Consider the following 26,559-nt stretch of genomic DNA (forward strand, 5'->3'; position numbering starts at 1 on the left):
AATTCATTGTTGGGGTTTGATGTTTTGACAAATTTGAGGAGATTCAGCGCTCATCGCAGACGGTACTCGATATCGGGGGAGAGTTGAAGGAGCACTGGGAGCAGTGTATCGCTGCACAAGGAGATTACTACACTGTGGATGGAATTTTTGATCTCATCTCATACATGTACAAGCAATTTATGACAGCCACAGTTACATAAAAACATTATTTACGCAAACAATTGACAGCAACAAGGATCGCTGCAGGTGTTTTGCACTTTTTATACATTTTAAAGATATTGGTTTACACATTAGGTTCTGTCCACGTGCTGCTAAAACATAATGTGTGAGACTAAATTACACTTGTACACTTCAAAACTGATGAAGATGCTCAACAAAACCCCATCAAACCATCATTTACATCTTTCTCCAAGTAAATGAAGAAGACAAATGAAGGTTACTCAGTTTTTCTTACTAACTAAACTAAAGGCTCCATCAGTACTTCATGTGACCTAGCGTCTACTCACCATCTTCATCATTGGTGATGGTGATGGTGACGATGTCGTTCACGCCCACCATGGCGCCGCTCCAGTGGTCGCCGAGCGGCGTCCCGAGATGCACCTGGAACTCCTCCTCAGGCTCGAAGACGGAGTCGTCGTTTACGTGAACTGTGCAGTTTTTCACCTACGAAATAAACAAACACACTGATGTGTAGATACCGAGAACAAACACTGTACAACATTTCAGCCCACTGAGGATCAACATGTCACCTTCTCTCCTTTGAGGAAAGTGATGCGCGACTCGTCTGCGTTTCTTCTCTCCTCGAAGTCGTCCATCACCATGGCCGACATGGTTCTGGTGAAACAGCGAACCGACGACTTGAAGGACAGGTCACCGGTCCGGAAGATGGGGATGTGGAGGACGTTGTCTTTCTCCTTCACAGTGTAGGCACTCTTCTCAAACTGCATGCTGGGAACTGAGGGATGCAAAGATGGCTGTGAGAAGTCTACATTTCAACTTCAGGTCAGTGTAATTTGTATTTTAATCATTTAACTGGACGCTTTTCCTTCGGGGAATGGCTGTTTTTTGCTAGCTGACTGAGTTGGACTGTTTGCACACACAACCTTATAAACATTAGCTAGCTAAAAATGAAAAAACACATTGAGCTTATGAGGCAAAGCATGAAAATGGACATTCTTTTGATGGTTTTTGACTCCATAAAGTTAATTTCTGCATTGCATTTTTGCTTGGCATTCCTTATTTTTTACTGAATCAGTCATTGTCAGCATTACTGCTAGTTAGCTAATGTCCACTAAAGTAGGATGTTGTGTCCTACGCTTAGACAGGACGTAGCAACGCTTGAGTAAACAATGCAGCTGAAATTACTTTTTGTTTTAATCCTTTTTCCTGCATAATTTATGGATTTTTAAAGTGGGAATCCATCTTGCAAGCTATGCTAACTGCAGCTAGCATTCCTCAGCTGTGTACGTACTGTCCTGGAAGGTGTCGGTGATGACCACGTTGGCCTCGTAGGGTTCCTGCAGGACAGCGCCTTGAGGTGAACTGAGGAACACGATGAAAGACTCAGATCCTTCGATGGACGGGTTCTGGACGTCGTCCATGATGGTCAAACTGCAGGTCTGTCAAAAAAAAAGGAGGCCAGAGGTTTGTAAAATGGGTCAATATTTGATTTCCTGGTAGTTAGAGCGGAACCTTGGTGTTAGTGAGCTCTGGTAATGATTAAACATAGTCTAAACACTGCTGTATGCTTCTTATCCAACTACCTAATTGACATTTATCCGTGTAAAGCTCCTAATCCTAAAGACTTAACTCCAATCCAGCTCCCACTTTGCTATCCAAAAGTGGAATAATGAATGTTTCTGTCGGTACCTCTTCGGTTTTTCCAGGTTTGAACTCCACCTTCTTGGAGCTGGGGATGTAGTCGACCCCCGGGCTGGCCGATGGAGGGTCCGACGGCCTGGTGGCGCACCAGACGGAGGTGAGGGAGGACAGGTCGCTGCCGTGGCGCAGCACCGGTATCTCAATCGTGCCTGGATGGTGACGGTAAAACATTAAATGCAGGGTTAAAAACACATGAAAAACGGGAATGGTGTTTTTTTTTACGGGACATTTTTGCTTTTTTTGACAGCAGCAGTTGATACAGATGTAGGAAATGCAAAGACGGTGAGCCGGGTATTTCTAAAACCAGATGTAACCCGAGGCTTTTCTCTCCTGACAACCAGGATGATACGAAATGAGATGACCTTCAACGGGCCCTGGGTCGCAAACTCCGCTTTGGTCTGCAATTTCAAAGTCCTTCGGGTTGGGAGCTAATTAATAGCAGCAGAATAAATTGAGCGAGAAGCTGAATTTTGCAGCTAATTTCGCCACGGCTAATGATGCCAACGGTTCAGCGCTGCACGGCCGATGCCTTTATCCAGGATTAAAGCTGTGTCAGAGGGCAACTAAGAGGAAGAACAGGCTCAGCAGAGAGACGAGGAACAGCGGAAACGCCAGCTCTGCTAATTACACAGAGTTTAGAACAATATGCGTCGCCTGTTTGCTGCTTCAAAACATGTTTTCTGTCCCAAAGCAAATTAAACAACGAAAAAAACAACAGAGTGCAACATAAACAGGAGCTGAAAAACGATAAGAGACTGATGATTAATGTGAAATAAGACATGTAAACTCTAGATTACATTTCAGACGCATACTTTAGGTACACTTGTATTATCTTTAAGTTTCTGCATGATTTCACCTGCTCTGGACCACTTTAACTGACATAATGCAGTTTTCTACTTGTCAAAAAGTGACTAGAGCCCCTACACTGGGACTGAAAAGTAATTTATACATTAAACTGACTTAATTTAGGTTATATTTTAAAGATTAGAACCCCTTTAATTCAGTTTTTCTACTCATGAAACCCACTCAAGTCACATGAATTACAGTCCAGCTTCCAAATATAATAGAAATATGTAATATATTTTGCCTGCTCTGTGTCCCACATTATAACAAATGCAGTTGTTTTTACCTGTTAAAACAGCTTTAAAGGACCAGTTCTGCTCATATATTGCAGTTTCCACTTATTAAAACATGACTAGAGCCTCTAAATTGGCTCTGAAATGTTGTTCATGCATCAAAATGACTTGATTTCAGCCATCAGTGTCATATTATAAGCACTTTCATTTCTTTTTTCCACATACAAAACCCACAAGTCTTATTCATTACAGTCTAGCTACCAAATATTCTCAAGGATGTTAGAAATATTAAACATAAACAGCCAAAACATCAGAAACAGCACTACAACGATGCCTTTAATTGTAAATGTCAGGCCTTATTATGGTATGAGCTGCTTTTTTTTGGGTCCCAATTACAAGAAATATTAAAGTTTCACAAAGACAGACCTTTATTATTACAATACAGTACTATCTTTTATAAGTTTTGGCATTATTTTACTTGCTCTTTATCCTTTTTACCTGTTAAAACATCTTTAAAGGACCAGTTTAACTCTTATACTGCAGTCGTCACAAAGTCACTGGACCCTTAAATTGGGACTAAAACGTATCTAATGCATCAAAATGACTTGATTTTTGGGATTATTACCGCTTTACCTTATTTTTTCTCCATAAAAACCCACATAAGTCATATTAATTACAGTCTAGCTTCCATACATACTCAAGGATGTCAGAAATACCAACTATAAACAGCATAATTGTAAATGTCATGCCTGATTATGGTACAAGCTGCATTTCTTTGGTCCCAATTACAAGGAAAGTTAAAGTTTCTTGAAGAAAAACCTTTATTTTGACCATCTTTAATATAAATGTACATACTTTTGCATGTTTGATTGGGATGAAAGCTGTTGTGGATGACAAATTTGTAATTGTGTCCTTAAAATCAGTAACTTTCCACATTTCCTTTAATGTTCAAAGAGAAAAAAACTCCTCATTCCTTTGAAAATCTAGAAAAAACTGTTGGATGTAAGACAGCAGCTCCTACCTGCGTCCTCGCTGAAGGTGAAGGTGGCGTTGCCGAGGGTAACGGTGGAGGCGTCGTTGGGCCCGTCGATCACCACCTTGGCCACCGACACGTCCCCCATGCGGGCGTTGTCGGAGGCGTCCGACAGCACCAGCTCGAACTCCTCGGACAGCTCGTACTCGCTGTCGTCGATGAGCTTGACGTCGCAGGTGGACATGCTGACGCCGGGCCCGAACACGACCCGGTTGTCGGTGGTCATGCCGCGGCTCTTGTAGTCGGAGCCGGACTCGAGGCCGTGGAGGCTGCTGCCCTGGGCCGACTTGGCCACGGTGTAGCAGAGCGCCGACACGGTGCTGGAGGCGTCGCCTAACGGGGGGAAAAGGCGGGAATAAAAAATAAAAAATAAAAAATCAGAAATGCACACTAGAGAGAATCCTGTAAAAATGCAGCTGTGGTTGTCAGTATTTTAATGTATTTTTACACTTTAACAGCTAATTACTGTACAATTGACTGCAAACCTCTAGAGCAGAATATCGATTAAATAGTTACGGAAAAAAATAACGCGTGAAAAAAGTAACGCATTTAATCACACCCTCCTCAGTTCCCTAACTTCTGGCACATCAGTAACACTGACACTCGCAATCGGGTCCCTTAATCCTGTTTCTGTACAGGATTAAGGGACCCGATCGCTGGTTCTCATGTCTTAACTGGAAACCAGATGTTTTCATTCCTGCTCGTCATTTTGCAAATCAGCTGACCGTGTTTGACCTGCGGATAAAAGCAGTGAGCTCCTTGAGCCTTGCTGTCGCCGTTTAGGTTCAGATTGACAGATCCAGGGACAGATCCTGCTTTGGGTTAAAATAAGTACATCGTTTAGGTCAGCGAACCTTCGTTTCTATGGTTACAATAATAAACAGGGAGCTAAAGTTGAAAGAAAAGATGCTCTCAGTGTAAAACAGGAACAACAGCCTCCTCTTCAGTCGTCCATCCATCTGGCCCGACCTCCTCATTGTTAGTAATTCATTAACTTTAACTGCAAAATGCACCTAAAGTTCGTTGGTGAGAGGAAGATGCACAGGATGCACTGAGTGACATCAAGAAAGTCTGGTGAACACTAATGGAAGACTTATCAAAACCTGATGCCACAAGTCCACAGGGGCCATTTTGACAAAATTTAAAACTGAAGTGAAGTCTCCTTCATGCAAAGAGCTGCAGGCGAAGCTTCTCCATGGTTGTGTTCAACAAAGAGTTTTAAGACAAAAAAGCCTTAAAATGTTGAATATAATCGTTATAACTGCACTTTGATCTGTGAATGTGGTGGACAGATTAAAAACGCAGATAAATATAGACGAAAAATAAACATTTTTGTTGTTTAAGTTCAGTTTAATTTGGTCGTCCACCAAAATGTATTTGAATTGAAAAACTTTATTTTTATTATGTCAAACATCGCTGTTTGATAAAAACGCTGTTAATCGAGATTCATGAATTACAAATCCTTTAATTTTTTATTTGAACAAAATACAAATCAAAGGCTTGAGTAGCAAATGCAAGGAATTATTAAAAAAAGTGAGGAAAAGTACGAGAAATATGTGCAGTGTGCAGGAATGTGAAAATTAATCCCCTGAGAATGTGCAAGGTTATGTATTATATCATGTAAACAACTTGAAATCTGCAAAAAAAATGATATGAATCCTGTTTAAAAGCTGCGTGTTTATGCAAGACAAAGGTGTGGATCTGGAACTATAACAGATAATTAGTTGTTTTGCTTCATAAAAGATGAAAAAACAGCTTTTTGTGTGACTCTGTGGCCTTGTAAACACTGATTTGAGTTTTATTCTTTCAATTTTCCTTCCCAAGATCACAAAGATCAGATGTCATGTACGTCACTGATCATTTTCCTGCATATAACACCCACACAAGTCGTGTTAGTCGCAGTCTGGCTTCCAAATCTAAACAAGGACAATAGAAATACTAAATACAAGCAGCTTGAACATCAGAAACAGCACCACAGCTCTGCTGAAAATCCAAACACTCGTGTCTGATTCTGGCATAAGCTGCATGTTTTTGGTCACAATGGCAAGAAAGTTTCACAAAGACAAACTTTTATTGTTATTATCACTCATATAAAGTTATGTTTTTTTGAAAAGAGCTTCGTTTTTACTTCAGATATGTGATTCTGACCGGGTGTCTCGGTGCAGAAACAGGAAGACGGTACATGTTGCTCACCTTTCCTCTCAATGGGGGCGTGGACGAAGCCGGTGCTCTCGTTGACGTGGTACGTCTTCTTGTCGAACTGCAGCGTCGGCTCGTCCTCGGTGTCGTTGACGTGCACGGCGGCGCGCGTGTTGCCGCCCAGCAGCGCGTACACCGGCATGCTGAGCTCCACCTGGAAGCTCTCCACGCCCTCGAACACCTGGTCGTCGTTGATGACCACGGTGCACACCTTGGTGTCCTCGCGCTCGTCAAACTGCACCTACAAGAGACGGAGGTTGGTCAGGAACGGTCGCTGGTCCTCCTTCGCTAAGATACTTAAGAAAAAAAAAAATAACCTCAAGATGGACGAGTTTTTAATGATGTTTGGCTGCTCTTACTGGAACAAACATTTCATCTTTATCTCAATTTTTTAACCTGATCTTGCAAGTTTTCCGTCATCTTTTGACTGTTTTATTATTTTATTTAGTTTTTTGCTCATTGATTTTACAAGCTGTGTATTGTTTTGATGTTTGCTTGTCAAGCTATGTGAATAAACTGGATTTGATTTTTAAAAAATCTGCAAAAATCAGTTTGTCATCAGATAATCTTTTATTTATTTATTATTATTTTAATGAGAAAGGATTTACCAATATATCAATACTGATTGGTTTTCTTCTTTTTTATTTGGAAAGAAACATTTTATAGCCCACATAATTATTATTTTTTGTTGTTTTTACTCTTGTTTAAAATTAATTTTTTTAAAAAATGTAAAAAACACGACAGATTTCTGAACAAAAATTGACCGTGTTGTATTATTTTTTTGATTCTCATTTTTAAAATCATCATTCTTAGTTTAAAAATTACATTTTTGAACTACAAATAAATTACAGATCATCTGATGACACCCAGATTTTTATTTGAAAAAAAATAAAATATGACATTAACCACAGAAAGACTTTTTACACTTTTTTATAATTTTTACAATCCCTACCACTGATGAGACGTCAACTTGAAGCTGTTTTATCATTTTACCAACATTATTACTGAATTTAAAGGAGAATCTTCTCTGAATCAAACAGTGATTGTTGTTAAAAGCAGACGTGTTTTTTTCCAACGTTGGTTTACAAAGAAGTGTTTTATTGCTTTTAGGGGAAACACACACACACAAAAAAAAGCCCACGTAAAGCTTCTCTGTTAAGCTCAGCTACCTGTCCTGCGTACTCCACGTAGTCCTGCTGGCCCGGTTTGGATCCGGTGCTGCTGGTGGACGTGGCGCTGCCTTGCTCGGTCCTGCACAGCACGATGGCGTACTGGTTCAGGTTACCGGTCCTCTTCACCGTCACCGCCACCGTCCCGGCCTTCTCGCTCACGTTGTAGCTGAGGAACGAGTTATTTAAAGTCAGTTTAGGGTCGACGTAATACGGCTGTGTGGACCAAAAAACGTCAAAGTGAAAGCAGATTTCTAGAAAGTAAAGTCGATCAGATACAAAAATGTAAAAACACGAGTAGAAAGTCCTGTAACTCTGATGGATTTTCCCGTCACAGTGAATACATGGACGTTGTTGTCAGTAGATACAGACCTTTTGTGCTCGAAGCTGATCAGAGACCACTGGACGTGGAAGACGTTGTCGCTGACCACGTTGGGTTTGCTGTCCTTCACCAGGAACTTGAAGTTGTCCATCGTTTCCTGGACGTTCTCCTGATGCAGGACGTAGCGGATCAGACCCAGGTTGATGTCGGCTGCAAAGGAACGAGATCAGATCAGTGATGATTCATCATGAGTCTGATGGGAAAAGCACAAAGAAACTCCTGCTGCTGCTGCTTCTGCTGCTGCTGGGCATCAGTCTGTTTGTTGGTTACTTTAAAACGACATTAAAGTTGTTGGACAGTAAATAAGTGGTCTGATCACTTTTTAGTTATTTTCTCCAGTTCAGGATTTCAAGTATTTAAAAACTCGTCTTTACGCTTCTAATTATTAAATAGTTATGTAATTAAAATACCACGGATCTTAGAGCAAAGACTTATTCTCAGAATTTAATACAGTTTGATGGTTTTATACAATTAGAAAATGGAAGAAAACTGTTACTTTGTTGTTGTTGTTGTTGTTGTTGTTGTTGGTGAGACATTTGTTTTTAGGGTTCACTACACTGTAAAAAATGGTTGTTTTTAACAATTTTTTTGGTCAAATTTACTGTTATTTTACAAATGTCCCCTTTTTTTTGTTAAATTACAGACAATAACTACTTAAACAAATATGAATTTACTCATTCGCTGTAATAAACCAAGTCAAAACTGTAAATAACAAATTGTAATTTGTTCTCTTAAACATCTGACTGTAAAATGTTTTATTCTATTAAAATCAACAACAATATTGTTATTTTAGAGGTTTTTGCTGGTATTGCAAAAAAAAAAATTTATATTAAGGATTAAAAAAAAAAAGAAAAAAAAAAGGTAAGTAACTGTTATGTTACAGATTTTTTTTCTGTTTTTTTAAATTGCAGAAAAAATCCAGTAAAATCACAGAAAAGACCATAAAATAAAACAAACTACCCAAACAAAGCAATGTCATGTCCACATTTTGTCTTGTTTTATAAATGGTCATTTTTTTTCTTTTTACGTGTGAATATTTTGTATTTAATCAGCCAACAAATATAATTGTTGTACAGAAATTGGCTGTAATTTTCAACATTTTTACAGCTTTTGAAAAACAGAATTCCACCATTTGTCCACCATTTCACCTGCTTTTTATTCACCTTGTTTCTGTTTTTATCTTGTACCCTGTAAAGCGACCTTGAGTATTTTGAAAAGCGCTATACAAAATAAATGTATTACATCATTATTGTATAACATACATTTTAGCATAAAAGGTTTTCAATAATTTAAAGTTTTTTTTTTTACAGCGTGCATTCAGGTAAATACCAAATTTGAGGACTTTAACTTTGAACTCTGAGTCGCTTTTCACCATTTCTGAAGCAAAGTTTTGTGAGTCTTTGAGCACCTTTAGCTTTTAAAAAATCCAATTAATTAGGTGAATTAATATGAATAATTCCGGCAGATGCAGTAATAACACCTCAATGCGAGGAGACCAACAGACAAAATAAAAGCCCTCTGTGAGGAATGTTTCTCCTGTCAGGTAATGATTCCATAATTTGCTGCCTGCGGTCATTTCACAGCACTTGGAGGAAAAAAAAAGCTTTGAAATTGAAGATGAAAGTCATCGGCTCACATTTTCTGCTCATTTACACCGTCCACGAGAAAAATCCTTTGACTCAGGGCCAAACAAAAACGACGAGCTGCTACAGAAGCTGGCAGACGACCTTCAGGAGGCCTCGGCGCTCCATGATGAAGAGAAAACGGAGCTCGACGAGGCCACCGAGGCTAAAATATCACACTTTAATACCCACAATGAGAGCATTTGTACACCGTGTTGACAGTCTGCACCAGAAGCCTGTTTCCTCTCTCGGGCTGAGTTATTGGATATTTGTTATCGTTAAGAAAACGATGCTCCAGATGCAGCGTTCGCCACATCAAAGCGGCCGTTCGTGGCATCGCAGCCTCCAGGATCAACACTTTCACAACGTTGATCCGCGGCTGCAGCCTCCAGGAGCTCATCAGCAGCATCGCGACGATTTAAAACTGCAAATTGGCTGCGAAGAGGAAGATAAACGGTCGACTCCAGTAGAGGAGGAGCTGAGATGGAGCTGACAGGTGAGAATGCTGGGAGTTTTGTCACCTCTTTCCACATGTAAAAAATGCAAATGTGACTTTTTCTCCTTGTTCTTCTGCCTTTAAACCAGCCTGAAGTGTCACCTGAGCCTCCGTGAATGAGCGGAACGTACAGGACGGACAGCAGAGGGCAGCGCTGCAACGTCACGCCGATGAAACCACGTCTGTGTTTGTGGTTCGGCTCAGTTGGAGAGGAAACCCTCCAGACTGAGCAGAGGCTTCAGCAGAGCTGAGGTCTCTAATATGAGAGGAAATAATCAATTCACGCACTTAAAAATCCTTTAAATTAACTCTGGGAGGCTGTTTTTGAAGTCATGTCACTAATTTTGCTTCTATTGACAGAGATCAGGGCGAGTAAGACGGAATAATCACTGTAATAAAACAAAAACAACAAAAAAACCCAAATCTGTAAAATAGCACCGACAGAGAGCAACGGTGGCAGAAAAAAAACATGATGGAATAATGTCAGGTTCAATAAAGGTTGTATAAAGAGTGAAAATAACAGGAAATATCTGTAATAACAATTTATTAGACACTATCACACACGCTAAGAGAATAAATGCTATCACTAAAATAACAGTATTAACAGTTTTTACAGCTAAAATAGGAATTAATACTTTTTTGTTTCCTCCTGTGATTTTACTCAACATTATCTGTAAATTAACAATTAATTAACAAAAAAAAGTACCAACCTTTTTTTGTCTTCAATAACAGCAAATGTCTGTAAAATGCTAATTTTCTTGCTAATCTAAATACAATATTTTTTAAATTATAATGTGCATTTTGTTGAATGTAATTTTATAGCCAACGTAGAAAAAAAACAACAAATCACTAGCTGTATAAATATTTGTTTTTAATGTTGACATTATTTACAGTTTTGAACTATTAAATTCTTATTAACATGTAAAATAAGACTTTCTTGTGATTTTACTAGTTATTATTGTTGTTGTTGTTGTTATTGTATTGTTTATTTAACAATATTAATATCATGCATTTTAACTATTGTTTTACAGATTCACCCTGTTTTATTAAATGCCTAAACGATTTAAATGATATATACTATTATTATTATTATTATTATTATTAATAATAATAATAATAATAATAATAATAATAATAATAATAATAATGAATGATCTGTAATTTAACAAACAGTAGAAATATTTAAAATAACATGAAATTTTCCTTCAAAAAATACATTACATTTTATACATTTTACAGTTTAGGATTTCCAGGTCTTTATTTTTTATTAAAGTGGGATGTAAAGTCTGCAGAATATCAAAGACGGTGTAGAAATGTGCCGTGATGAGTGTGTAGAACCTGACTTATCCAGGTGTGCAGACGTTCTACCTGCCAGATAAAACCCTGAGGTTGAACTCGTACCTTGAGTAAACGTGCTGACGGGGTTTCCAGGCTTCAGCTTGCTCTCCAGGAAGCCGTGCTTCGGCTCTGTGGTGATCTCATAAACCAGCTGAGTGTCGTCGGTGTCCGGATCCATCGTCAGCAGCTCCTTCTTCGTGATCAGGTTGGTGGCCTGAAACATTTGAGTTTAATGAAACGTCATGAACGTCCTGCACTGGAGCCACATTCAGACTGAATATTAGAGGTTTTACATCAACACTGAGAAAGGAGAGCTGTTGCACAAACTTACATCAAGTGTTTCATCTGGTAACACACAGCTCATCCAAATTAAGTCAAAGGAACATCCCTGGTTATGTTTGATGTAATTAAATCACTGGATTCTCCTCAAATGAGCATTTCTTTAGCTTCATTTTAAGGAAAGTCACCTTAAAGTGAGTCATTGTTCAAAGTTCCATAAACATGTTTAGATTTACTGTTCTCTTCTTTTCATTACCCTCTAATCCAATTCAAGAAATGTATTCTTAATTGCATGATGCTAACAGAGCAGTAAGACTATAAACTACGACTATAAAACGTTATAATCCGTCACTAAAACAGAATTATAGGTGAGATTTATGCACAAACGTCACTTCAACTGCAGCTCAAACAGATAATAACAATATTGTAATGTTCAAAAATGTCAAAATGGTGAAAATAACAACAAATATCTGTAAAGTAATTATATATTTTTAACCAATTTTAATTTAAAAAAAATGTATATTAATATAATTTTATGGTCACATGTTGTGAAAAGACTAAATATGAATTACTTGTAAAAAATACAGATGTTTTGATGTGGACATTATTTACAGTTTTGGCCTTTTGACTTCTTTAAAAAAAATATTACACGTAGCATGAAAATGTGTATTTTTTTCCCCTGTGATTTTCAATTCAATCATTTATTAACTTAACAAAACAGATTAGATATGGAAAATAACAGTTAAAAAAAAAAAGGATTTACCATTTTTCAATCCTTTCTGAACAATATATTTCATTTTTAGATGATTTAAATACAGTAAAAAGAATATTTTTTTCTACTATTTTACCTTCAAACTGATTTTCCACGAGGCCATTATGTACAGTTTTGGTCAGGTTTTTTTTTTAATTTTATTTTTTTTAGAAATAGCATAAAGTTATTTTCTGTGATTTTTCTAGATATCATCTGTAATTTAATTAAACAGGGAAAATCTATAAAATAACAGTTAAAAACATTGATTTACATAATACACAATAACAATAATGACACAGTTTTTACAGTAAACATCTGTGCTCCGAAGGAAGATAAGTTTTATTTTCTGCACTTAGAGAACAAAATCAGGCTAAAACCACTGCAGCGGATCCACATAAATAAATTAAGTGTCACATTTAAGACTTTGTTTCATCCAGAATATGATCCAGTAAATTATTTTTCAAGATCCAGGAGAGTCGTTGAGTATATGCAAGTTTCTCTTTTTGCATAAATGTGTCTTTAGTGCCAAATAAAGGACAAATTTAAAGGAACTCTAACGTATATTCAGCCTGTAAATTCACTACAACACTGTAATCGACCAACATAAACGCACCAAACACCACAGAAGGTATTTTATGGCTCAGTTTCTGCATTTTTAAGACCAATCTCAGGATTACAAATGAGCTTTATTCACGTCCTCCACCTGCACTCGTCCGCCCACAGATTAACATTAAACAAGGACACGAAGACGTGAACCTGCTGCACCGTCAGTCCTTGGCTGGATAAAGACTTCAGGATTATAAAACTGATCAACTGCCTGCTAATAGTCGGGTTTTGTTTCCTCCCCGGCGCTCGAAGAACTTATTACGTACGTTATGATAATTTGCCACAGTGATGAAACGCTCAGGACTTAATTACCTGCCGTGAAAACTCGACGCAGGCTCGGCATAAATGATCAAAGTCATGTTTTGTTTTGTTTTTTAGAAAGAAATCAAAGCTTCACGTGGAGTAAAGCATTTTTCTGTCACTCACAAAGTCACATTTAGCCGTTTAAAGAATATTTACACTTTAAAAAACTTAAAAAACAACTCACTGTGCTACTGGTGACAGATAAGAAGTAATAAATCAGAAAAACATCTCCATCAGTGGTCCTCGCTTTGCTGCTATTAAACTTCACAAACCACCAGAAAACATGAGGTATTTGAGGACGTGTACCTTGTTGTCCATGTATTCCAGCCACTGCAGCCCCAGATTGGTGACGATTCGTGGTGTCCCGTCGTCGACAGGCAGAATATCGATCTTAAACTTCTGGGGAGCTGCTGTCACGATCTGGAAAACCAAAAAAAAAAAACAGACGTTAAACGATGGCGGATGTAGTTTTTGTAATGAATTTAATGGGTATTTAAAAAAAAAAAAAAAAAAAACGACAAATATATCTTCTCTCAGTTACTTCTCCATGTGTCTATACATGCATAAGTAGATAGTTTTTGGTTTTATTGGCCCAAGTTTTGAGGTATATACCACATAAATCCCAATATGACCAACGGTGAGTTGCAGAAACGCTATCCGAAACAAGGGTGCAATCTTCAGTCAGATATTAGAGTCGCCCCAGGTTGATTTCTGATGCTGAAAAGTTCATCCTCAGTCTCATAACCCAACTAAAACACTAAAATGTCATTTTCTGGGGGGTAGTCAAAGGAGTCGCTTACAAGATTCCTGCAATAGTGCCAGAATTACACACTTAACACATGGAAAAAAGGTAAAAATACACAGAAAAGAGGACACACTGTTCTGAATTTCTATGGCACAGAGTTTTGACTCAGTAAAGGTGGGAACTACGTTCTAGATGCTAAATATCTAAAATTATGGGCAGGTTTAACTGTAAAGAGTCTCCACTTAAAGCAATTCCTGCAAAAAGCACAAACACCATTTAGACATTTGGTCAGGATGGTCAAGAGTCACCAAAAAGCAGGTCATTAATGAATACAAAGCCACATTAAAGTTGTTGCTGATCAAAGAAAAGGCCTTCTGGAGGGAAGTTCTGTGGTCAGATGGAACAAAAACTGAGCTGTTTGGCCACAATGAGCAGAAATATGTTTGGAGGAAAGAATTTGAGGCCTTTAAACCCAAGAACACCAAACAGTCAAGCATGGAGGTGGCAGCATCATGCTCTGGGGCTGTTTTGGTTCCAGTGGAACTGGAGCTTTACACAAAGTAAACGGAACAATGAAGAAGGAGGATCACCTCCACATTCTTCAGGAAAAACCTAAAATCATCAGCAGAAGGTTGATCTTGGACACAGTTGGGTGTTTCAACGAGACAATGAGCCCAAACACCAAAAGTGGTAAAGAAATGGTTCAATAGAAGGTTTTAGTCTCAAACCCCATCAAGAACTCGTGGACTGTGATGAAGAAACACATTTATGTCAGAAAGACAACAAATTTAGTTGAGTTGCACCAATTCTGTCCAGATGAGTCAAAGAAAAACCAGAAGCTTTTAGAAACCAAAAGAACCTAGTTGAGTTGTACGGTATGTATATTTTTGACCCAACAGATTTTGCCATATTTCCAGGAGACCTGTAATAAATCTATAAAATAAACTAAATTCAAAATGATTGTTTTTCTGTGACTGACTCGTGTTTCGATGCGTTGAAGGAGTTGCTGGAAACTCAAGACTGTCATGGTATACGTGATCTTTACAAGTATACGAGTACGCAGACTTTGGTTCACGTCATTGTAGCGACAGCAACAAGAGCTGCAGGTTTTTACTTTATTGATTCCCCTCCTGAGTCAGATGAGCTTCCCCAATATTCACGGTTTCTGAAAGAGCATCTTGTCATCACGCAGCTGCTGTTGAGGCCAATTCTGACATTTGACGGATGCGTTCGTCTGCGCGCTTCACAGCATCTCATGCATTATTTAATATCAGGGCGGCTCCGCTGGGAACAGAAACCTGCAGCGATAATGCCACGAAATGTCCTGAGAGTTGCAGGACGAGAGCAGCCGAACATCTTCAGGTGATGGAGGGATAATAAACACAGGAAGCGAGTGCGTTGGGGGATATCAATACCTGCGCGCTGTCATTCACTTTAATCATGTGGACTATTAGTGACGGCAGGTGGTGGAGGGCGGCCGAGAGGCTAAATTGACAAGCAGAGGAGTCAATTCGCCCTGAGGCTCGCTCATAACTACCGCCATAAAGCTGACATTAACAACACACACACACACCTTTATGGCTCCACACTTGCGAGGACCTTTATGCAATGCGTTCCAGGTGAGTGATTACCGGTGCAGCCTTGCAAACAAACCACTGAAGGGTGAAACTAAAGCCCGTCTTAGACTACAGCAGCTTTAAATCCTATTACCTTTTGAAGTCAAGTTGTTTTAACTGTAATTTTTTAAATAAGACAGATGAGAGGGTTTAAAATCAAAAGTTACAACCAATAACAACTATTTTTTGACGTTTCGGTGGAGTCTGAGTTAAGGTTGCAATAGAAGCTTATGAATCCCACAACAAAACGACAGACAGGATTGATTAGAAGGCTGTTTTTGTGAATGTTAGACACCCTGTCACGATTGCATATGTTTTCATAATTAGCTCTTTGTAATGCAACCGATAGGGGACCCAGTGAGGTTCCCTGGGGAACACCTTTACAAGAGATTTTTAACACCAATAGAACTTACAACATGTTCTTAGCATCTAAAAATGCAAATCAAAGTCTAATTCCTAATTATATTGATACACAGACAAATAAAAGCAGAAATAATATCCACTGATATCTGCCTGTTGCTGGTTATTTTAATTAAAGAGAAAAGGAATTACAAAAAAAAATACTGGAGGGTCTCAAAAGCTGATTTTGTGTTCATAATTGTGCGTTTTTGTTGCAATTTTGAAGTATATTATTAATTCATCAAGAATAAATCAAAAAGATATGTTTTGGACTGTAGACCATCTGGGATCTTTGTTCTTTGGTCATTTTAACTACATTTTACTTTTCATAAATGTTTACGCTTTCCAAGAATGACTTATCTTTCCTACAATATCACACTTTTTCAAAATGTACGTCCTACCACTTCAAAATGTAACTTTTTTCCCCCCATAAATGTTTACACTTTTCAAGAATTACCTACCTACTCAAGAATGCAATACTTATCTAAAAATGTCTCATCTAAGAATATCCTACCTTTTCAAAATGCCCTTACTTTCAATAAATGTGTTCACTTTCCAAATATGTGCTATCTTTTCAAAAACATCTTACCTTTTCAAAATGTGCTTTCTTTCCATTAATGTTTTCACTTTTAATAAATGTTTAGACTTTCTATGATTGTTTCAGCTTTCTAAGAATATCTAACCTTTCTGTAGTCGCCCGGTCTTTTCAAAAATGTCATTGCTTTCCATTAATATTTAGACTTTCCAAGAAGTTGTACCTTTCCAAAAATGTCCTACCTTTTCAAAATGTCATTTTTTCCCCCATAAATGCTTACGCTTCTGAAGAATTCCCTTCCTTTTAAGAATGTGATACCTTTCTAAGAATGTCTCATATTTCCAAGAATGTCCTACCTTTTCAAAATGATCTTACTTTCCCTAAATTATCTAACTTTCAATAAATGTCTACACTTTCTAAGAATTTCTTACATTTCTAAAAATGTCCTACCATTTCAAACTGTCCATTTTTTATCCATTAATGTTCTTTCCAATAATTCCCTACCTTTTCAAAATGATCTTACTTTCTTTGAATGTTTACATTTTCCAAGAATGTCCTATTATTTAAAAAATGTCCTACTTTTTCAAACTGCGCTGATTTTCTATAAATGTTTACACTTTCTCAGAATTTTTCACCTTTCTACGAATGTCTACTCTTTCCAGAGTCTTCCTACCTTTTCAAAAATGCCCTGCTTTCCAGAAATATTTTTACTTCCCAGGAAAGTTCTACCTTTTCAAAATGTCATTTCTTTCCATAAATGTTTACACTTTTCAAGAATTTCCTGCCTTTTCAAGACTGTAAAACCTTTCCAGCAACGTCTTACCTTTTCAAAATGATGCTATTTTCCCTAAATGATCTTGCTTTCGATAACTAGTCACACTTTCTGAGACAGCCCTGTCTTTCCCCTCTCCATTTACACTTTAGAAGAACGTCGCTCTGCAGCTCTGTAACTGAACCGAGTCCTCACAAAGACAGAAGACCAACAAACCTCTGATTCACTCCCGCTGTCAGGAAAAGGTCAACGGTCAACGCCGCTATTTCGATCAGCCGGCTGCAATAAAAACGCCCACAAACCGACACACAGTCCGGCCACAGATGCCTCCACTCGCCTCTTTGCCGCCGTCCTCCACCATGAAGAGCAGGTTGGTGCCGTCGGCCACCGTGAAGGTGAAGCGGTCCTTCAGCGAGTTGGAGCCGTCGTGGTTGTAGCTGATGCGGTTCTGGTAGATGTCGTCCATGGTGAAGGTGCCGGTCTGCCGGTAGTGCTGCCCGTTGATGGTGCGCTCGATGGTGCCGTGGCGAGGAGGCTGGACCACCGAGAAGACGATGGACTCGGCCTGGAGGGGGAAACGGACCAGAGGTGAAGACGGGGAAACGTTTTAAAGGACGTTACGGCTCGAGAAAGAGTCGTCGTTATTATTTTGCATTAACAATCAAAATAATTTTTCTGTATCTTGCACTTACAGTCTCAACTCTGCCACTATTGTTAGCATTTAAATAGATTCACAACTCAAAGGCTTTCCTAGAAAATGAAAAGAACCTCAAATCATAGTCAATTCAAGGCTGCAACAAACCATTTCTTTTCAATCTCTATTCTTCTGTGCACTATTTTCTTGATTATTTGGCCATAAAATGGTGAAACATGTCGATCAAACTGTCCAAAATCAAAATATATTCAGATTACTATCATGAAGAAGGCGAGAAATCAGAAAATGTTCACATCTAAGAAGCTGGAATCAGAGATTTTTCAACACTCTTTTCTTTCCAATTAATTCATCAAGCAATTAATTTAATCGCTGACAACTAATAAATGAATCTCTACAGCCCCGACTGGATCGTTGCTCTGCTGCTGTCGAATGATGTGAGTTATTCACGGCGCACCTGCAGGCTAGAACAGCATCCAGAGGGTAATTTAAGTTTTTAATTTAATAAATTTCACCTCCAGCTGTTGTTTTTTTACTCAATTCACCTTGTTTTAAATCTTAATTGCCCGATTTACTCTTAATGGGTTTGCTGCTTACTGCAGGATGTGACTTTTTAATAGTTTATTGCTGATTTTATCAGCGTTTTCTTGTGTGTCTGTGTTGGAAATGAGGCGTCTAACGCAATGGAGCAAAGACTCTCTGCAGTGAAAACTATGTTTTTTCATTTGTTTTTGTTTTGTTTTTGCAAAATAAGGAGGCAAAACCACAAATTAAGACTTAAATATGTCATATATAACAAATCTAAGGAACCGACCCTGTTCATTTGTTGGGTGGGACTTTTTGTATCACTCCTCTTCTTCAAGATCGGTTTCTGGTTTGAACATTTATTACTGATTTAATTAATTTAATTAGTTTTACAGCTGCAGGTGAGCTGGTGTGCTCAAGCTAAGCAGCAGTGCAGAGTTACATCTAAGACATTTTAAGGCAGGAAAGTCTAATTTCTGTGTAAAAAAAATATGTCTAAATATGTCAGTTTGACACACAGAGATGACTTAATTTAGGATTTTAAAAAAAGTTTGATTCAAGTCAAGTGACGAGGAAGTGAAGCCAATAAAAAAAGGACTTAGTCATTAGAGAACGTCTTAAACATTCATCAGGAGCTCGTGATCTTCTCCAAAGTGGTTAAAAGAAGAAACGATAGTAAAGACTTTCAGAGATTCGTACCTCGGTGTCTGCGTCGGTGGCTTTGAGCTCGAACTCGGTGATGGTCTTCCTGACGCCCTCCTGGACCCTCATACCTGGAACCTGCAGCAGAGGCAGCGAGTCGTCCACCGGCTTGATGGTGATGTAGAAGGTCTGGGCCACCTGAGGACGCAGACGCCACCACAGTCATACGTCTTCAATAAATCTGCCTCAACGAGTGTTTGTTCATTGCCTGAGAATATTAGCTGTCAAAAACTAACACTAAGGAATCACGATCATGGAGTTAACAAAGTCAGATAAAGTGCAGAACTAAAAAATACGTTTGCAGCTTTTTAAATATCTAAAAACCAGATATTACCCGTAAATGACCAGAATAGGCAAAACAACAGGTCAAAAGTTATTTACCATTTTTCAACTCTTCTAATGTTAATGTAAATACAGTAAAAATGTTTAATTGTACACATTAGACAAACATTTAATCACCATTAGTGAAAACAGAGATTGTAAATGTGGGCACTTTGTACAGTTTTATTATGTACAGTTACTTTTTAGGCAACATGTAAAATAAAACTTTTTTCTTTCTTTCTTTAAAATATGTAATCTACCAAAAAAGGGAAAATCACAATTACGTTTTTCTTTCTTTTTTCTTGCCATTACAGCAAATACCTGTAATATGATTTAAATTGTTGCTAATTTACATACCAATAAAAAGAAAAAAAAAGTGTAATTTTACAGTAAATCATGTAAAAATATTGAACTAATATTAGTAAAAATATAAATGAGGAAAAATCTTCTTCATAAAAGTAGAATTTCTGGCTCAGCTGTTGTTGGATCCCATTGGACACGTTAAGAAAACTGCTGAACCCTCCATACTCTGCTAGAAACTCGACTAATGGAGACGTTTAAACCCATAAATAGCTCAAACTGCAGCTTCTGTTTTTTCGCTCCCTCCAGCAAAGTGAGTGAAACATTCTGCTTCCATTTAAAATGCAGGAAAACCTCTTTAACCTTCATGCAAAACACCTGATCATAAATATGCAGCACTTTTAAAAGCCAAGCAGAGCGAGTTAACAAACGGCAGCCGGCCGTGAAGGCCGAGCGACCTTCCTCACGTGTTTACTCAGGTCCTCCTGGTCCTCGTTAGTCCGGATTAGCAGATCTCTGAAATGTGTTCATTTACATTTGGTTTTATATTTGGATTCCACAAATACGCCAGAGAGGAATAACTGGGCTGTAGGTTGGAAAACTTTTAATGACCCGTTTAATCAGGAAGCAGAGGACTGACTTCATTACTGGAGCCGAGCGGCTTCGTTATTGTCGAGAAGCGCTCAAGCTTGAATCTCGTTCACGCCGCCGCCGCCTCGTCCCTAATGTCTGATTATGTAACTGGAAACTTCTGGCATCCTACACAGTTAGAAAGGAGGAAAAAAAACGTAAAATATTGGAAGCAAAGGAGCCAGAAAAGCTGTGGAATGTTGTAACGTTCAAAAGCTGCAAAAACGTCAAAAATATCAGCTAATAACGGTAAAATAATCGTTTTTTGAAAATTTCTTATTTCTATGCAGCAAAATAAATAAATAAATAAAAATAAAGTGACATTTTAAGGTGAAACATTCTCTTTTATTTTTTTTGCTGTTTAATTAGAATTTAGAAGATTTTTGATGTGGATATTATGGATTTTTTTTTCTGTGATTTCACCAGATATGATCTGTAATTTAACAAAACAATGAAAGAAAATGTGTAAAATAAGAGTTGATTTTCAGTCCTTAATATACAACTTTGTTTTTCTTTCAAATAACAATTAAAACACAATAAAATAGTGTAAAAAAAACCAAAACAAAACAACAGACTACCATCTATGAAAATCCTGTTTATGCTTTCAAAAACAAAAACATACAATTTATACGTAAATTAACACATTGTCTGTGATTTCACATTATCTATAATTTTTAATAAAATAGAAAAAAGCTAAAAAACTGTTTTTCGATGCCTAATATTTAGTTTTCTGACATGTCAATATTTTTTTCTAATTAAAATACAGTGAAACAGTGTGATGTGGACTTTATGTACAGTTTGGGCCTTTTATGTTTACGGTCAACATGTAAATGATTGTTTTTTTCCTCAAAATTCACTATAAATTCTTTGCAATTTAACAATAATAATCTTTATAATATTCACTATTACTCTCTTCTAAATTGCAGAACTTTCCTTTCAAATAACAGCAAAAATCTGTACAATTACAAATTTCTTTTCTGATTTCAAAACACTAAAAATAATGTAATTTAACATTTAAATCATGAAAGAATGAATTGCCTTTTTATCAAAAGAGAGTTTTTTGATGTGGATGTTATTTACAGTTATAATGTTTTCTAAGATATATTGATTAGATGACAATCGCCGCTTTGAATTAATGCTTCCAATGCATAAAGCACAGCTTGTCGTATCCTTGTCGGCACTTTAATGTTGAATTTGACATGATTTAAGAAGTCTAGTTACAGTATAAAGTAGTTTATTGTTAAATTAAAATGAGGTGCCAGAATTTTACTGTCATTGTAACATTAGTTAGAGTTCGAGTTTCTTGCAAATAAAAAACCAAACACAGAAACAGCACACACATTGTTTTCCTATTGTTGTGGCTTGTTTTTGTCCTTTGCAGCTAGATTAAACTGCTCAGATACATAATTCATGTCCACACTCGACTCCGTAATTACTCCTAAATTGGAATAAACCGGGGCAGCGTCTGGTTACTCTGCGGCCGACACTCGATCTGCTCATCCAGGTCGGAAATCTCCACCCGGCGTCCCCGAACTCATTCATTCAAGCTTTATTTAAACCTCGAGGGATCGTTGAGAGCGAGTCCTTGTTTGCAACGATGTCGAGAGACCAGTCAACGAGACAAACAATCAACGAGACCACGAAGGACGGAGCAAAGCTCAAAACAAACACACTGAAAGGCAGCGTAGTCGCTGATCATGGATGTAAACTGGTCAACAGACACGGCTGCACCCAGATTTACCGTTTCCTGCAAGACTTCAAGTGTTAAAAACAGTTATTTTGGGATGGATTCAACCAGGAAGTTATGTGTTGTGACATTTTTAAACTGAATCCAAAGATTTCAGAGTGGAAATGAAGGCGTTTCTGTAGATGACATCTCTGTCGGAACAAGAAGGCTGCTTCGATTATTTCTGACAAATACAGAAAAATGCGGCTCCGCTTCTGTAAAAATATTAGATTTTTTGCAGATGAATTTATCGATATGAAACTTAAATGTGAGTTTTCAGTCCAGACAGACGCCTTGATATTTATAGACTCTCTCAATGTTCTGCTCGTTCCAGAGATTGAATGGCCGACAGTGCAGTATCAGAAAGGCAGTATAGAAGAGTGTCGTCTGCGTATAGACGGAGTTATGGATTGATATGAAAACTTGCTCGTTTGTTGTCCTCAACAAAAACCAGCGGGGTTTACTATGAAGCCAGTTTGACATATCCAGGCTTTCTTTGTGTGAGTTGGCTTGACAAAAACTAAAACCCCAGTCAGAGATAACAGGAATCTTGAAGGTGGTTTAACTTTCTTTGTTAAGTGCAGCCTTTCGAGAAGAAAAAAAGCTTTGCATCACCCTGCTGGATACGAATCTGCACTACAGAAAGTTTAGAAGCATGTAGATGTTTGAATCGCTGTGTAGAGAAAGATGTAATGTCAGTTTGAGGAGAGGAGATCGTAGCCACAAATAGACTCTTCAAACAATGGACTCATAGTTTAGTCTATGTGCAGTTCTTTCAGTACTGGGATTTATTTGATCTTTCATGTAAAAATAATGCCACTGTTTGGGTTTTTTTTTGTGTGTGTGTGTGTGTTTTTTTGTAGTAAATTCTGTTTTTTTTTTTTTTACGGCTAAAGCTATTGTTATTGTACTTCTTAGGACTTTGGATGAAGTTTTTCTATTTATTACTGACTAACTCTGTTGCTGTCTTGTAACCCTTCGCGTGAGTTTCATGTAACCGAGAAAAATTGCTTTTGTGTGCAAGCCCACTTGGCAATAAAGCTTTTTCTGATTCTGTTTGTGCTGCTGCTGCAAAGACAGGAATGTTGTGTTAACGTATTTATTTTACCGACAGCGGCACATTAAAGCTGTTAAACTCGAAACTTCATGTGTCTATACATGATATTTAAACACGAGTGTCCGAATGTGAGAACCAAGTTAGTCTTCCTTCTTTCTTTTTTAAACCACCCCTTACAAAAACTAACGACTCCCACATTCGTTGTGCTTTGGGTCAAACCTTCAAAAAAATAAAGACCCATTTTTACCCCATTAATCTCATTTTGATTATGCAGTTTCCCCATTTACAACTACATTGCAGAGGGAACCTAACAACGGGAATTCTTGTAGTTTATTCGTAGCAGCTGGACTTTTTTGAGTTTCTTGAAAACGTTCCACCTTCATCCAAGAGGCTTCATCAGTCCTGACTGACTAGCTGGGAGTTCCAGATACTTACATCCTTAAGGAATCATTAACACCTGAGTGTCGGTTTCAACTGGAGGTTTGTTGCTCCTCCCCCTCGTTATGGGTGTCGTTAGTGCTCCCCCTGACACGATGGGGTTCGTTAAGGTATCTAACAAAAGATCTAACAATGGGAAGAACGATTTGTCCTGGTGGATGAGATATTACTTTAGACTCACCTCGTTGTTGCCGTCTGACACGGTGAAGGAGAACTGGTCGGCGTGTTTCTCCTCCTCGCTGGTGTGGACGTACTGGACGCTGCGAGACGCCAGGTCGGCCTGAGTGAAGCTGCTGATTCTGGTGCCTGCAGAGACCAAGTTAAACCGTCAAGTTTGGGTCCTTTAGTTTGGGCATCAGGCGGTGTCACGAGCCCCACTCGAGAGCAAACACAGCGTTCCTTCGCCCCCTTTTTTATTATTTTAATGAGCAAATAACCTTTCTAACGAGGCTCCGGCTTCTCTTTCCTCTGCGATTAAAACTCAGCAGGAAACACAGTTGGTTGGACAATCAAACATCGCTCAGCGGGAGAAGTCTGATAAAAGATATCAGAGCTCTATTTCTGCAGCTGGATGCTTAAAGAGACTCATAAAGGATGTGATTGCAGCTAAATGCACTTCTTTCTTTTTTTTTTTTACACTGATTTCCATCAAATTTTCATTTCTGACATTTAATTCTCTAACATTTCATTTGTCATAGCGGAAAAAATCCAACATGTTATCATGCAAATTGCTATATTCATACTAGGTGGGGCCAGGAATAGAATCATACAATGGCTAAAATACCTCCTGTTTATTATTACAGGCCTGCCACGGCATGAAGGGATATTTAATAAAATGAAAATGGAGTCGCTGCTGACGTGAAGGTAATAACTTGTTGAATATTCCTGGCTGCACCGACGGCATCCCAGTTATTTCCCCGAGCAGATGAGATGGGTGCAAAAGTTATTTCCCCGAGCACGGGGGGAGTATTTTATATGTATATATATGTGTATGTATATATATATGCAGATGAAAACAAACTCCAGCCGTCAAATGTTATTCCAGGAGGAAAAATCTGTCATTCGACACGTCGCTGAGGAGAAACGGAGCCTGAGTGGCATCAAGAAACAAGCACAAATCCACATTTGTGTCACTTATTCCACAGTTTGCACAAAACTGTAATCAGAGCAAGAAAGCAGAGAGACGTACTCTCAGTTAGTGATCAAAATCCTGGACTTTTCTTTTGTTTCTACTCACTGTGAGCTAATCTTTCACTGCAATACAAAGTCCTGCACCTCGAAGGAAACAGAACAACCATGACTAGAAAGAGAGAGAACTCAGAAATGTCTTAGACTGACGTAAATCATAAAAAAGAAGAATTAAAAGTTACTTTAATTATTTTGCAAAAACTAAATGAAATGAAGCTGTTTCCAAACGTCCACAGGTGTTAAAAATACTGACTATATATGCTAACGATATTTAAATATCTACAAACCCAATGTTTCCTACGTATCAGCTCTAGAGAGATGTCTCACTGTGCTGAATGCATCCGTAAAGAATTATATTTCAGCTATTAGTGGAGAAAATCTAAAAGCAGTGTTTGGAAAGCGAAAGAAAAGAAACAACCACAATCTGCTCCAAAATTCATGTCGGTTACTTGAAGTGCATTTAAATGATTTGTTTGTTTTAGAGGAGACTTGATCTGTGAAGCTGTAAATGTGACTAAACTTGAGGAGTCGGAGCTCCGAAGGATCCTCCAAAGGAAGACTCACGAGAGTCTCTTATGATGTCGACTTTTCAGTTTCCTTTTTATTTCCTCTCCACTGGTTTTCTGAGGGACCGATAGTGTGGTTCAGAGCTCGCTGGAGGACGCCTGCGTTTTGTGGGATGTAATTTAGAGCAGCGGTGCGTAAAGTTTTAACACCAAAACTGTCAGATGTCGGCTTCGTTTTTGGAATTACTTTAACTGCACGTTGTGTTTGTGCTGACTGGTTTGTTCAGGAGCTTTTTTCACACAATGAACGCCCAAAAACATGTCAGATGAGGGTTTTTGGACTCCTAAATGCAGCTGTTTCTTTGCTCCTGTCACATTTTCAGTCACTGTGGGCTCATTTGTCACTGCAATATAAAGCCAAGCACCTCCATGGAAACAACACAACTATTGCCAGAAGTAGAGAAAACTCATTCTGTGCAGGACGACACGGTTAGAATGCTGTAAATCATTACAAAAGGAAAAACAAAAGTTAAATGTTTTTGATTATTTATCTTTATATAAACACAGCCTGCACTTCAGCCGAATAATCTTTCAATTTTTGTCATGTAATTGTCGGTCACGGGTGAGTTACTTTTGGCTTCTCTGTTGCACAAAAGGGCACAGATTTTTGTATATATATATATTATTTTACAGAATCTAATTTGGGCAAATTACTTATTTTTGCAGAATTTTAAAATGTGGAATAAATCGGTTTTGATTAAATATCCAAATTTCAAGGATACATGTGGTGAATTTTCCTGCTAAAACTCTATATCACACATGACTAGTTGAAAGATTGTTAGAAAGTTCAAAGTCTGTTGATTTTTTGGGTTTTTGCAGTTCCTGGCTCTGATGAATTGTCTAATTTTGGTGATTTTTTTTAAAGGTTTGTTTTGCACACGTGTCTGAGTAAAAGGCAGATTAGAAAGTGTTGCTATCTGCACACATCGCAGGGAAATCCAGACTGTCCAGAAGAAACCTTCCTTTAATCCCTCCTCTGATTAGGGGAGATCGGGTTTCTTGTTTGCACGACATTTGAGAAAGCAGCTTATTGTTGCTAAAGTCCATGTAAATACGCTGCTGGCTGAGAGGATCGGTCCAGCTGCCTTCAACCTGCTCTCCAGTCTCTATTCTACCATCAAACTGTAAAAATCCTCCGTCTGCAGGAACGACACAAGAGATCTGAACAAAGAATTTACCTAAGTTTTATCTGATTTTAGCTCATCCTATCGTATCTCGACTTTTCTGATCTAATTCAATCGTATATGTCGTC

The 26,559-nt window shown here is 38.1% G+C and overlaps 1 protein-coding gene across 1 annotated transcript in view; it reads right to left on the minus strand.

Moving 5' to 3' along the window:
- The window catches only part of LOC103372019 (extracellular matrix protein FRAS1-like), a 157,257-nt gene that overhangs the window by 15,846 nt on the left and 114,852 nt on the right, over nt 1–26,559 (minus strand). The window contains exons 27-39 of the mRNA XM_008301532.1: nt 23,735–23,859; nt 19,079–19,219; nt 17,540–17,767; nt 13,442–13,555; nt 11,260–11,410; nt 7,731–7,890; nt 7,359–7,527; nt 6,184–6,430; nt 3,979–4,323; nt 1,870–2,030; nt 1,472–1,619; nt 750–955; nt 507–663 (exon numbers count right to left, since the gene is read on the minus strand). Of these exons, the coding sequence (XP_008299754.1) occupies nt 507–663; nt 750–955; nt 1,472–1,619; nt 1,870–2,030; nt 3,979–4,323; nt 6,184–6,430; nt 7,359–7,527; nt 7,731–7,890; nt 11,260–11,410; nt 13,442–13,555; nt 17,540–17,767; nt 19,079–19,219; nt 23,735–23,859 (2,352 nt within the window). The remainder of the gene's footprint in view (nt 1–506; nt 664–749; nt 956–1,471; nt 1,620–1,869; nt 2,031–3,978; nt 4,324–6,183; nt 6,431–7,358; nt 7,528–7,730; nt 7,891–11,259; nt 11,411–13,441; nt 13,556–17,539; nt 17,768–19,078; nt 19,220–23,734; nt 23,860–26,559) is intronic.

The sequence above is a fragment of the Stegastes partitus genome, unplaced genomic scaffold (genome assembly GCF_000690725.1).
Source record: "Stegastes partitus isolate 25-593 unplaced genomic scaffold, Stegastes_partitus-1.0.2 Scaffold1683, whole genome shotgun sequence".
NCBI lineage: Eukaryota > Metazoa > Chordata > Actinopteri > Pomacentridae > Stegastes > Stegastes partitus.